General features: G+C 38.5%; 1 protein-coding gene across 21 annotated transcripts in view; it reads left to right on the top strand.

The window, feature by feature from the left end:
* Positions 1-708: 708 nt before the first annotated feature.
* The window catches only part of LOC103142235 (SRC kinase signaling inhibitor 1-like), a 107,622-nt gene continuing 94,523 nt past the window's right edge, over positions 709-13,807 (top strand). For 12 of the 21 annotated variants that reach the window (XM_016674341.1, XM_016674340.1, XM_016674348.1 and 9 more), the window contains exon 1: positions 5,211-6,344. In XM_016674341.1, the coding sequence (XP_016529827.1) occupies positions 6,269-6,344 (76 nt within the window). In that variant the 5' untranslated portion in view covers positions 5,211-6,268. Of the gene's footprint in view, positions 828-1,309; positions 1,355-2,706; positions 2,805-4,655; positions 5,179-5,210; positions 6,345-13,807 lie in introns of those variants that run through there. The other 9 variants (XM_016674339.1, XM_016674338.1, XM_016674334.1 and 6 more) reach the window with 4 other exon arrangements.

Below are 13,807 nucleotides of genomic sequence, written 5' to 3'. Positions count from 1 at the left end.
AATTTACATGAATTGTAGGAGGTGCAATTAAAGTTACTATTTTTGGCACTACTTTGTCCTCCTGCTCCCCACCACAACACACTAAATAAAGGTGGCATAAAAAGGTTAAACAAGTGGATTCAGCGGTTTTCTCACATTTGTAGGGAAAATGTGTATGGAAGAGGATTAGGGCCACTGGAAAAAAGAAGAAAAAAAAAATCTGACTTTAATCTCAGAATTCTGACTTTTTTTCCTCAGAATTCTGACTTTAATCTCAGAATTCTGAGATTAAAGTGAGAACTGTTTTATTTTTTTTTCCAGTGGCCGCAATCATCTTCCGTAAATGTGAGACAACGGAGAAATAATAAAATAAAATGGAATAAAAGAAAATAAGATGTAATAAAAAATTATTATTATTATTATTATTTACTTTTTACCAAGGATTTGTTGCGAAATGTGCAAATCCCAGCATTTTGGATTTAAGAATGAGGAAAAACTAATGACTATTCGTTATTATTAAACATGTTTTGTAAAATGTTTGTAAAACAAAATATTGAAAAGACTATTTTTTCTGGGGAGAAACAAACAGACAATTAAAGCCCCATGGTAACTGGGAAGTAAAACTGTTTAGGAATGTGTCTTGAGAAAGGTTCATTAACGGAACATTGAACAACAGAACCAGAGTAAGTTTCGGTACACACTGGGAAATTATTTCTATAACGTTTAGTAAAAAAGCGGATATCTGTTAGCCTAACTGTTGCTCGTCAGAATATATATTTAAGATTTGACACACGTCAGGTTTAAACAGCATTTCAAATCAAATGTTTCTGCACTTTTACATATTCGGGGTAGGTATTGTTTTTTGTGCTAAGCTAACTGTGAGCTAATTAGCAAGCAGCTGTGGGGATGGAGCACGAGGAGAAGTGCCGTTGTAGAATAACGGCACTTCTAATTTAAAGTTTAATTTTCACATTTAAAGTAGAGCACTTGTGTTTTAAAGGAAAAGAGAAACTGTAACAGAGTAATGTGTTCGAAAGTAAAACAGGTGCGTATCGTCTTGTTTATTGCAGCGTAGTTGATAGTTATTATGAAAGTTGCATAATAGTGTTCAAAGTTAGTTGAATACATTATAGTATTTTTTTTAAACCCACGTACATTTCATCTTAAGTTGTTTAGTGTGAAGTTTCATACAAATTTCTAAACACATGATAAAACCCAGCGAGACTACACACCTTAAAGCTGCTTTTAAGCTGTGCATCTAAAGCAGTTTCTGGCAGTAGTCTGAATTTGGCTTACTGACTCTAAATGTATTTATTTATTATTTCCACAGGGACAGATGGTGTAAGTGAAAACAACAGAAGACATGCCACAGAAGGTATTAAAATAGTTAGGTGCTTAAAAGTTGTTTTCTTAATCATTGGAAAACTTTCAGTTTTGGTTTAAATGTCAGATAAAGAGGGGTGAGAAAATTATTTTACTGTACCAAAGAGCTGGATTTAGAGGACTTAAAATAATGCCTTATAAAATAGTCCTTTCAACTTTTCCCCATTTTCTCACATTACAATCACAAACTTAAAAGTATTCCCTTGTGATTTAATATGATTGGCCAACACAAAGTGTCAAAACACTGTAAAGTATAAGAAGAATTGTGGAAATTTTTATTCTACAAGTAAAAGTCGGAAAAAACAAATCATGGATCCTTTTCCTTATGTTTCACAATTATATACGTTGTTGTGTTGGTCTGTCTGTATTGAAGTTTAAATAAAATATGTCAAAAGGTTGTGGTTGTAATGCAACATAATCAGAAGTGGTATTTTGAGTGGTCTCTGAGTTGAAGGTTACCCTGACACACATGCATTTTTGCCTGTCATTTCACATGCAGCGTTTACATGATTGATTTGCTAGGAGAGTCACCTTTGCTGTTTTTCATTCAGTGTACACTAAAAACACCTTTTTGCCCTGCACACCATACTTTATATTAATATATCCAAGGCACACTGTCATTGCCAAATGCACTAACCCCTTTTCATAACCTTAGAGAGCCAAACTCCACTGAAGCGAGTGCAGATCTATTGTGCCAGAGAAAGTGCTGAAAGATTTCTAGGTCAATGAGCTCGCACTACTGAGATGGAGAAGAGGAAGGAGGACAAGCAGGGCAAACTAGGCTCCTGTTTCTCTATAGGGACGACCCAAGAATTTCTTCCAGGAACAAAAAATGGTATAATGAAAAATAAATTCAATTTTCAACTCCGCATCCTAATAATTCTCCCTGCAATATGGAGCCAAAAATATAACTGCAGATTTCATTTCACGAGAAAACTGTTGCAAAGTGGGCTCATCAACTCCCTAAAATTACTTACTCAGCAAGATGCTTCTTAGCAATGAGGTGCTTCCAACTGAGTAAAATGCAGAACCCTGCAAAGCACCAGCCCTACACAGGCCCTGCTGTTATTTTCCTAAGTAATGAGGACAGTAGTCTCACTGTGTGAACTGGGGTTTAATGTGTAATCCATGTCAGTATGTTGTTTATAATCTGAAATGGAAATTAGAAAACATTGACTTTACAATTTTATGTAAACCATCATTACTTATGTAGGCACAGACACACAGACCGGGATCCCAAATTTAAAATGTAGACAGTGGATGTGGGGTAAATATCCACAGGCAAAATTCTGGGAGACCACATATACTTTTGTCAACTTTTACTTGCAGACTTTTCTGTTGCAGGTTTTGTTGTCCGGTTTTGGGATTTTTGGGAAAGTCTTCAGCTGACAGGTGGATGGATTCTTTCTTCGAGCCTTTGAACCAGCTGGACATGGTGCTACGTAAGTGACGAGCAGCATGATTATAAATTATTCATGATTCTCATCACTGTAGAGACTATCCGTCCTCTTGTCTCTTTGTATCTCCGACATTTGAACTTCTTAATTCTTTTGCTGCTTTCAGCTGTCATTGGAATGGACAATTGCTCCTCATTCCCAAGCCATCAAATACTGATTTGTCACAGGCCTTAGTTTTTAGTGTCTTTAGTGTCGACACCATGTCTGCACTGGTTAAAGTAAAATCTACCTGACAAAGTCCAAATTACATCCTGCAGTCAGAATACGTTGACATTGTGTCTATATTTCTAATATCAAGAGACTGTTTTTACTGGTGTTTAGGGAATGACATGTGTAACATAGTGGACTATTCTTTCCACCGTGTTTTCTTTAAAACCATTTGCCCCTGTCAGGCCAGTTGGCTTTATAGGATATGGTTTGAAATTCACTTTGATATTATCTTGAGAAAACGAGGCATTTCACTTAGTTTGTATAATAATAAAGCTGGTTTTGTCATGAAAAAGCTTTTAACTACGCCATTGTTTTGAGATATAAAAGGTAGTGTTTTAGATACAGATTATTATAGAAGTTGAAGAAATTTTTCTCAGAATTTGCTTGAAGGTTATCCAAGAGTCCTATGATGGTAAGTATTTTCACCTTTCAAGAAAACAAAGCTCATGTTTTCTCCAGGGTTCCAACACAGTCTGGAAAAGCACAGAGTTTGGCTTAAATGTTTTCCAGATTTGGATACTTATAAAAAAGAAAACAGTGCATTGAAAAAAACCAAACATTTTTTTCTGACCTCTAGACCCTTCAGTCATCTGTCAATCTGTCCATCTTTCTCTCTGTCTGTCAGTTCGTCTTTTCATCCAGCCAGCCAACTGAATGTTTTAGCAGGAACCAGTTTTAAATCCTGACCACTGTAGAAACATCTGCCATGAAATGACAACAATTTTATTGCATCTCTAGTTCTTTATTCTTTTAAAGGAGTGAGAACAAATTTGGGTCTTTAAATGTTCGTAATTTTATTCAGAATAACATGTAGAAACCCAGTATCTTGAGAAAATATCTGCCATTTTTTTAAAGATGACAGAAAAGTTAATGCGTGATCTTAGACCAAAGTAGCTTCTGTGGTCGTGTTCAGGAACCAAAATGACTTGCTTAATGTGGGGGAGCTGATGTCGCAGGGTTTTCTAAACCTTTCATCCCTTGTCTGAGTGAATTAGCCTGGCTCCTTTTGGTTCTTCAAGCAACCTGTAGTGTTTTATTGTCTTTAATATTTGACATTTTATCATAAATTCATGTGAGCTTTGCTGCTTTTTCTAATCAAAGGCCCGTTTGAATAGCGGGTAACATCCTCTAATTAAGGATTCTGATTGTTGGTGTCTGTTGTTGATAGTTTTGCTACAGCAGGACAGAGTCACTGCCACAGTGATGCTGAGGTTACTCTCCCGTGTTGCCATCCTTTCTGGATCTGTGGTTGCCATGACAATCAGCTCCAACCTCACCTTTGGGCCAGCGCTGCTTCATCATTAGCCGCTGTTATCACAACGGGATATTTCTAATTTTCCTTTCCAATCCTTCTTTTCTCAAATCACCAGCGGAAGCCCTCTCTGATCCTCGCCCTCTATTAATGCTTCAAACGTTTTCCCTCTTTCCTCCTGCAAGCTCTACCGTAGAGCCCCGTAAAGGACCATGTTCCTGAACTCCCCCCTGTCACCATATCATGAGATGTGCCTCAGGCGTGTAGCAATGCAGTGCAACGCCTGTGTCTTTAAGAGGAGAGAGAGAGTATAATGTCTAGCTAGGAGGAATGAAGAAAGGGAAATGCAAGTGAGATAGAGTGGGTGAGGGAGTGTAAATTTATCATTGGGAATAATTTTTTGTCTCATTCTACGGTGTGTGTGCAGAGCATCTCTGAACCGGCATGCTCAGTCTTCCAAAAGCTCAAAGAGTACGCCCATCGCTTCCTCACTCTCTCTCCATCTCTCACTCTCACACGCACACACACACACACACACACGCCAGCTCTCCCACCTTCACACACACACACACACACGTGCTCAGAGTCACACACGCGCAGTGTTGTCAAAAGCGCCGCTGCTGGACCTTAGCCATCTCGCGAAGGAGGTTCCGGCGGAGGCAAGAGAGAGCCAGAGTGAGACAAAGGAGAGGAGGACGGTAGAAGGCGAGGAACGAATAGGAGAGAAGAGGACCGGCTTGAGGAAGGAGAGACACAGCGCTTTGTGAAGAAGAGAAAGCAAGGAACAGGAGGAGGGAGGAGTGGAGAGGAGGAAAAAAAGAGGAGGGGGAACAGGAAACGCAATCACTTTCAGCTGCAGCCGTCCGTGTCGCAGCATGGGCAATGCACCATCCCAAGGCATGTTAAACCCTCTCTCTATGCATGTTTATGTAGCAGGTATTTCCTTTGGTTCCGAGTGCCATGCCATCTAACCAGCTGGCTGTCCTCCTGCTACACTCTGTGGAGGCAGGAGGTGGGGTGGGGGGCTGGGCTAGAGGCTCGTAGAGAGCAGCATCACCTGAGGAGAGTGATGCTGGTAGATGGTATCAGGTAGTAGGTTAGCAATAAGGTGTGAGCAGTGAGGTTGCTTAATGAAGACCAGGTGGTATGAAAAAAAAAAAAAGAAGAAAAACACTGGGTAGAGGCACCATGTGTGAGAGCAGCAACAAATGGTGGAGAGCAGAAGTAGCACTGGAGAAGCAGGTGGTGTCAGTGGGTGTGATTGTGTGTAAGGAAGAGAGAGGGACTAGTGACAGATTTTTGTTTTTTTATGTGTAGATAAGAGCAAAGTGTGAGGATTCATGTTGTGGTTGCAGCTGCTGCTGTCAACCAGATGGAAAACCTTTGGGAATTAAAGTGCTCCGATGGGCGTGTGTGGGTGTAAAAAAAAATAATACAGAAAAGACAAAATAATATTGTGAATTTCAAAAGAAAATAAGCCTTTCTGCCTCTCAATAAAAGTGTATTATAAGTGGATGAATGGGTGGGTCTATCTTTAAAGAGATGCTCTGGCTTTTCCCCTGGGAACTCAATCCAACCTCTTATCTTCAATCCCCTTCTTTCCTCTTTTAATCTCGAAGGAAGTTTTGCAACCTTGTTGAAAATTACTTCCTGGACAGAGCCAAGAAAAATCTCAGCAAAATGAGTAAAATTATATTATGGAGGAGTTAAATTTAAGTAAGAATGTGAGACAGTATGCTTAATTCATTGGAAAACACCTTCACCTAAGACATAATTAGAGGTGAAGTGAAGAGTGAAGACTTTTCAGAGGAAGAGGCAGCATCACATGGCTCAGGGAATTCATCCACATTAATTTCACTCTCTTACTTCTTTCCCTCCCCTCACCTTTTTCCTTCCTCCCCTCCTCTTTCATCCCTCGCTTGCTGCTCACCAAGGGACAGTCTCGTAGCCGGTGTTTAGAAGGGAAGCGAGACAAAAGAGAGAAGTCATGAAAGACGGGGAGAGAATGAAAGGAGGTTCAAAAGAACAGAAGATAAAAAAATGGTTTACTCGTAAATGGACGGGTAAGTTCTGATGCGGAGGTTCAGATTCAGGCAGCCGCAACTTGCTGCTAGTCTAACGGATGTGATCAGCATGGTGTGATTTTGAGATCAACAGTAGAAGAGTAAAAACTTGTCTTCTTGTGGGATTTTTCTGTTTGGTGTTAAATGAGCTTTCTTGATCTTATTTGGCTGCAGCAGAGAAGCTATTTTGTAAATTACCTTTTATTGATATCCAGTTATTTGAGTTATTTCCTCTGACTGTCTCATTTATATGTGTAAACTCAGGAAAATCTGTTTGAGCTTCAGATTACTTGCAGTCATGGAGCCTTTTGAAATGTCCAGAGTTGTATGTGTCTGTGTGTGATTCAGTTGTGGGTTTTTATCTGAATTGTGTCTGTAGTCATTGTCTGTCTCAGGAGGATTGAGATGGATTAGCCTGAATATGCTCCCATGGGAGCCTTTTATTCCTAAACATGAACAATTTGGCTGGATGTTCTCTTCCTAGAGAATCACAGCTGTTTGGAATAATTTGCCAGGATGAAAAAAAGGAGATTTTTAAATCGCTTTGACCTGCTGTCATTACTGTTGCTGGCAATTCAAAGTACTAATTGAACATAATGCCGCCAAGGACCAATCTAATTGCATTCAAGCCACCAACAAGGCAGTAATTTGTCAAACCAGTCTCAGCTTTCCCAAGATGGTGAGTGAAGAAATGTGCTGTTTGCATTTGCAAAGCCAGGTTTTCTTCACTTCCTGTAACTGCAGAAAGGAGCATCTTTGTAGAGCAGTTGGCGATTCAAGGGTGAACCATAGAAGATTTGATTAAGCAGAAGTTGAGCTGTAATCTCAGAACTGGCCCACCGGAGAGCTATTCCTCATCATAATGCTGCCATTGTGCAGAGTCTTTAAATCCTTTTAGGTTCATATATCCATGTTCCACCAAGCATGTTCAGCTGAGGTTTGTACCAACACTCTTGTGTATCTATCTTCTGATCCCATATCATGGCTATGCCAAATTGATGCTTACTAAAGGGCTTGCAAGGGTTGAGATAGGTGTCTCTTAAGCCTGCATGCTTAAAAAACATCATAACATGTGAAAGGGGAGATCTGTTAGAGACAGGGGACACAGACAAGGCTGCACATAGGGTGACCGAGATCTCTTGGCTAAAATGAGATTTTTTTTTGAGCTGTTATGTCTGGATTTTGCTGCCAACATCATGTACAACACACTCATTCGACTGACTGTGAAAGAAAACTCTTTAAAGTTATTTAATATCAGTTCAAGGTTGATCTTGAATACTGTAAAGGTGTGTATTATCTAGGATGAATGAAAATGGACACCCATTTAGTAATTTTAGGTTTGAAGAAAAGTGGGAGATGATGGTGTATAGTTGGCATGTGGTGTTTTGAAACTAGCTACAGAGCTGGCCTGTTCGTAATATCATCTTTTCAGGTAATAAAGCAAATACAGATGATCTGCACTGGGTCATATATCCATCTACCATCAGATATTTATTTGAGATGCAGGGACATGACCTTTATTGATTCATATCCTATTCTCGTCTTTGTTGAAGTCTGTTTATGCTGGATCACACTGCACACAATATGAGTTCCAGGTTCAAATGTTTGTTCACTACCAAACTGTTGGTTTAAGCTATTAATGCAGCTCTTTACTGACCGCAGCACACATCAGATCTCGCTACGATGGTGAAGTCACAGCTTTGTACACATCCACCTGCTTATTCCCCAGGACTGTGCCACACAAAGCCCCATGAATCCTGCCCGCCTGCGATTGGCTAATGATGATGCAATGTTTTATGGCTGAGGAGCTGCATGTTTTAAGGGCATTTTTGAAGTAATTGACCCTACTGGGAAAAAGCGAATGCACATTTGTATTGGTGTTAAAGTAAATGAGATAAAGAAATGTTGAAGATGACACACAGATTGAACAATTTTTGTTCTGAGCCCTTTCTTTTTTTTTTTTTTAAAGAGCCAAGTTCTTAATGATGGCACGATGAGAAAATCTCATAAGCCAAACCAGCTTTCTTTTTAGGCTCACCTCACTGATTGTCCTTTCTCTAGGGCATTTTTGCTCGTGTACTGATGGAGGGATACTTCCACAGGTTAGAATTTTTTCATACAAAATTGATTACTACATATTTTTTTTAAAGTCACTGTACTTGTCTTGTACTCAGCAGGGATCCCCTCTAATTGAAACAAATGATGCAAAAATCAAAGATTAAAATCTTTATCAATGGCTTGTACTTTTACTCAGGGGGTCTGAGGCATTTATGACGAGACTCACTGGGCTGCAGTAGTAAGCAGCACCAGCAAGCTCTCAAGGTCATTAATGATTTAGTGGTTTTAATATTACATGCATTTATCAAAGAAACTTCTTTCCATGCCACAGCTATGTTCATTGTAGTTTGATTGCTATGCACAACAATAATTAACATACAGTGTGTTGTTTCATATTCTATCAAATCAGTAAGCATGTAAATCTTTGAAGTAATTTTAATTCTCACAGATTATCTGGAAGGGAATGCTACTGTACATATTATTTTAACATTTTCAGGGCACAAACTGATATTTTATTGTTTATAAAATTGGGAGCAGTTAAATGTCAGTTTATTTTCACCCTTTTTAATGTAGAAGGGACAAAATATTTGGAGAAGTAGTGAGCATTACTTTGGTAAAAAAGGTATCTCAGTCTGTTTTTATTTTTAAGAAAATACCAGAAATGGACAGGTTTTTTCATGGCATGTTGCATTTTAGCGCCACCAGAGGAGTAGACAAGTTGCCATTTAAACTGTACAGTAGTTGTCTGAGTCTAGGAAGGATTTAATTATCTTTCAATACCCACATTTATTCTGTTAAGATGAGCACCAAGCACCTTTTATGTTGCTTTTTATGAAATAAAATCCTCTGACTTACACACATTTCCATTTGTCGTGCATTTGGAGAAGGTTTTCACATTCACTAATTTTGAATGTGAAAACCTTCTTTTACATTTGTGTAAAAGCTTTGTGGCTTTTTAATCTATGCACACATCAAACATACTTAAATATTAATAAGCATTAAAATAATAAATTATATTCTACTTTTAAAGCAACCAAAGTGAGCTTTACATAGAAGACCAGAATAAAAACATAAAACAGGCAGTCAAGGGTCAAGTTTAAGAGGATATTGGGAGTGTTTTTTTTTTTTTGTATATCCAGAGATTAAGTTTTGCGAAGGTTGACAGGAAGAGGATTATAGAAGTTTGAGGTTTAGTGACTAACAGCTCTGCCACCTAAAGTATCCATTCCTGTGTGGCAGATGGAGAGTGGTCCAGTTCCAGTCGATCTGAGAATCTCAAATTAAATGTAGGGATAAAGGAGGTCAAAGGGGCACCGAGGTGTAAGGCAGTGACAGGATTTGTAGGTGAGAAGTAGAATTTAGTAACAGATCTGAGACCTAACTGGAAGGCAGTGTTGCTGAATCAGACCTGGAGTGATGTGTTGCCAAGGTTTGGTGTGGGTGAGAAACCTGGCAGCTGAGGTTTGGATCTGCTGGAGCACTTCCAGAGCGTCATTAGGTAACCCAAACAGACACTGTTGCAGTTTTCCGGATGAGAGTTTATGAAAAAACTTTCTTTTAGTATAGAAATGATGGCCAAAGGCTTGAGATGGAAAAAGTTGTTGTTCTATAGGAAGTCAAGGCTAATCAAAGGTTTAAAACCTATTACCATCTGTAGTTAGAAGCTGTGAGATATTGTAGGAATGTATGTAAAGGTTGCCGTTTGCATTTTGTACTGTGTAGCAGGCGTGGGTAGATATTGTATCTCACAGTCTTATAATATTGAGTAAAAATACGTGTATCTGAGCATTAACACAAACATGTATAACTTGATATAAGTTATTTTGCTTAAAGCAGATATGCCCACTGCTGTTAAAATAATATCATTTTGATTAAAAAGCTTATGAAGCCATGACTTCGTCTGGTCTTCTCCAAATTGCTTTGAGTCATATAAATCTTAGAATATGAAACCTTCTGACTGAATCTCTCTTGTTATTATAAAATGATACAATCCTGACTGACCTAAAACAGGAAAAGTTTGGTCTGACTTAATGTTGATGATGAAAGTATGCCTGTATTCAACTCTGTAGTTTTTCACTGTGAATATTTTGTAACATCTACACCGAAAAAATGACGGCTCCTGTGGATTATTCTTCTAAATGAAAGACAGGAGAGTTAAGTAGAAAAGTTTGAAATAACAAGCAAGAGCAACATAGACAATATAAAAAGGATATGTTGCTTTGTGTATTATTTCTGCTAAACTACAATGGAACCATGGATCTCAAATTGGTCTTTCAAGTTTTACAGATGGCAGGTTAAAGTTGGAACCCCTGTTTTTTGTCATCTGTTATGGACACGATGGACATGGATATCATGTATCCCCACATCTTAATCAAAGCACAGCAAGATGGTGAACATCTATGTCGTTAAAAAACAGCACACAGCATGATGTGCATCATTTCATGAGCTCTGGGAAAACGACACTCCTATTTGTTGCCATTTCCTGCTTTGTGTTTTGTGGTGTCACATCTTCTGTTTTAAGGTTCCAGGACTTTGTCACCCAGTAAAATCTTCACTACTTCCTCAATATTTAGCTACCCACCAGACCTATTCGTTTGGCTAATCCAAATGAGATTCTGGGGACATTTGCAGAAACAGCTGATGCTGAATTAATTTCTTGCCAACACCAAGAAGAAAGAAAAGTGTTGGAAGACTTCATATAACAGATTTAATAAAAAACTTTTGGATCAGTATCGGTGTATTGACATAAATAAAAGTGCATAATTGTCCTCCAGCTGTTGTCCTCTGCAGGGGTATAATCACCTCCTGTCAGATGGTGATGTTTGTAAACTAATCAGGTTAGATGGTCTCTATAGCTGCTAATTTGGCTGGAACTGTTTTGAAATAGAGAAGATATTTACTCCATGATCAACTGTGGAAGGCTCTGACATTTCAGTGCTTTTTATGAGAACGATATTTACCTCCCTGCTCACTCAGTTATGTTTTTGCTGCAGCAGCCTGATGGAAATGTCTGGTTGCTCATAAAACTTCCAGCTAAAATCCCTAAAATAAATTTCTGATATGTGAACATTTTCTGTTGTGAAACTAAGTTGTTAAAGCAATACTTTGTGCTGCAGAGAGAGGGAATAAACATGTTTGCAAGTAGAGATGTTGTTTTTTTTAGGACAAAATATTGAGAACGCCAAATCCAGGCTTATTACAGCAAATTCTGCTTTTCCATTTGTCCTTTTTTGAAAACATATATTGTGATAATGCTGCCTGGAAGTAATTAGAATACATCTCAGCACTATTTGAATGCAGTTTCTCTGATTTTCTGCGAGGATATTTGGCACAATTCAGATCAATCAGTGAAAATCGAGATGATAACAAGCAGAATATCCAGATTTTGCTGGCAAAAAAGTGGTCATTTTATCTCAGAGCTAAAGCATTTTTGCATCAATTAATAAGCAGCTTCTGTCTATTTGAGGTCTTTGCATAACTTGGGCTCTGCAGAGGTTGGAAGGAAACACCAAGCTGAATGATTGAAATCCAACATAATGGTGAAATTCAGACTTCACCACATATGTGAGACTGCATATTGTCTCCTCCCCTCCCATCATCCACCCTGCCCGTGGCAATCAGTGTGATGATTGACAGCAACCACAGCAATCCCACTGTCAGTATTTTAAGGCTGCCAGTGACTTCTTACTCATTTATTTTCAGCCAGATTGCTGTAACTGAATGGAGATGTCAACTTTCAGTGCTGCCCTGCAGCAAAGGGTGTTTACGTGAAGATGTTTTTGAAGATGCTTCTGAAAATTGTATCTTAAATAAATGCAAGACATCTAACCACAATCTCTACATTTGATACCAAGGTGCACTGTAAAATGTAATTGCCCTTTGGTTCTCCAAAGGGCAATAGCATCTAACTTTGCTATGTCTTTGAGTAAGTACATCTAGTGCTCATTTTTTAAGATTGTAACAGGCACGTGTATAGTTAAAGCGGTTCTGCAGGGATGCTTTTAACCTTTTTAACTAATCATGGGTTGTTGCAACAGTTGTCTTTGGGTTGCGCCTGGAGATTTAACGCATATCTTCTGTCAGAGCGGTACAGTCTGTTAAATCTTTTTGGCATCAGTTTGGCTTCCTAATTGGTTTTTCTTACTCATGCAAACCCCATGTAAGACTAGAAAATTAGACACAATTCCCAGTACAACATGAAGCCACTCCCATGCCATGTTATCAGACACACACTTGCAATTTCATGCAATTTAGTGGAAGAACAGCTTCTATATTTAGATTGTTTTACATTGTGTTTCAGTTGGTTTTGGATTACAGTTTCTAGGTTTGCAGGAGTAGTGTTTGCTTATATACTGTATGATTATTGATTTTAGGCTTTTACTGATTGATTTAAACTTTAGCTTTTTTCTATAATTCATTTTTCAGTGAGACAGCAAACAGAAAAATGTGAAGCCATTTCAGGATAGAAGTAAGCTACAGTAGTAAGCTACAGTAGACCAGAAAGTGTCCAAATCCCTTGAATAATTTTTTACAAGACAATCATAAGCTGAATTGTAATATCTAATCACGATGTCACATCACAGGCCATTTCAATCTAGTGCATATTTGCCAGATTAAAACAAGCAAAATTTGTTGTGTTTTGATTATTTTTAATTGTTCTTTGGCTAAAAATGGAAAAACACAGATTGGATTCGCCAAATGAACACAGCACAAATTTATGGAAATAAGTCTGTGCTCAGTCCCTCCAGAATAATTCTACTACCACCACTTTTGAAGTGTGTTTCCACCTGCTGGAACATCTAAATTTCCCCCAAGCTTAATCAGGTAGATTGATGGACAGCATCTGTAAACATTTCTTTCAGTTCTTGCAATAGATTACTTAATTGAATTGAGGTATGGGGTTTGATTGGACCATTCTAACACACAAATGCTGCATTTGCAGGGTTGTTACCTGCTGGAAAGTGAACCTCTGCCCCACTCTAAAGTCTCAGCAGCTTTTCTTCCACAACTGCTCTGCATTTAGCTCTTCCAACTTCTCATCAACTCTGACTGGCTTCACTATTCCTGATGAGAAAAAAATCATCCCTACTTCGTGATGCTTCCACCACCTTATTTAGCAGTGAGAGTTGAGGTTATTCTCACAGCTAAATAACCTCAGTTTAAGGGAAATGGGAGTTTTGGATGAACACAAAGTGTGTTCCTTAATTCCACTGTCCAACAAAGACCAGATCAGTGAAGTTCACTACTACTTCACTGTCATATCAACAAATTCTCCCACCAGAGCTGGGGATTTCTGCAGCTCATCTAGAGTTATAATGGGCTTCTTGGTTGCTACTCTGATTAATGTTCTCCTTTCCCACCCTGTTAGTTAAGAGGTCTGTGATGTCTTGGTAACTTTCCTCCAC

Source organism: Poecilia formosa, unplaced genomic scaffold (genome assembly GCF_000485575.1).
Source record: "Poecilia formosa unplaced genomic scaffold, Poecilia_formosa-5.1.2 Scaffold94, whole genome shotgun sequence".
NCBI lineage: Eukaryota > Metazoa > Chordata > Actinopteri > Cyprinodontiformes > Poeciliidae > Poecilia > Poecilia formosa.
The sequence above is the reverse complement of the archived record's forward strand: the minus strand, read 5'-3'. Positions and strand labels throughout refer to the sequence as shown.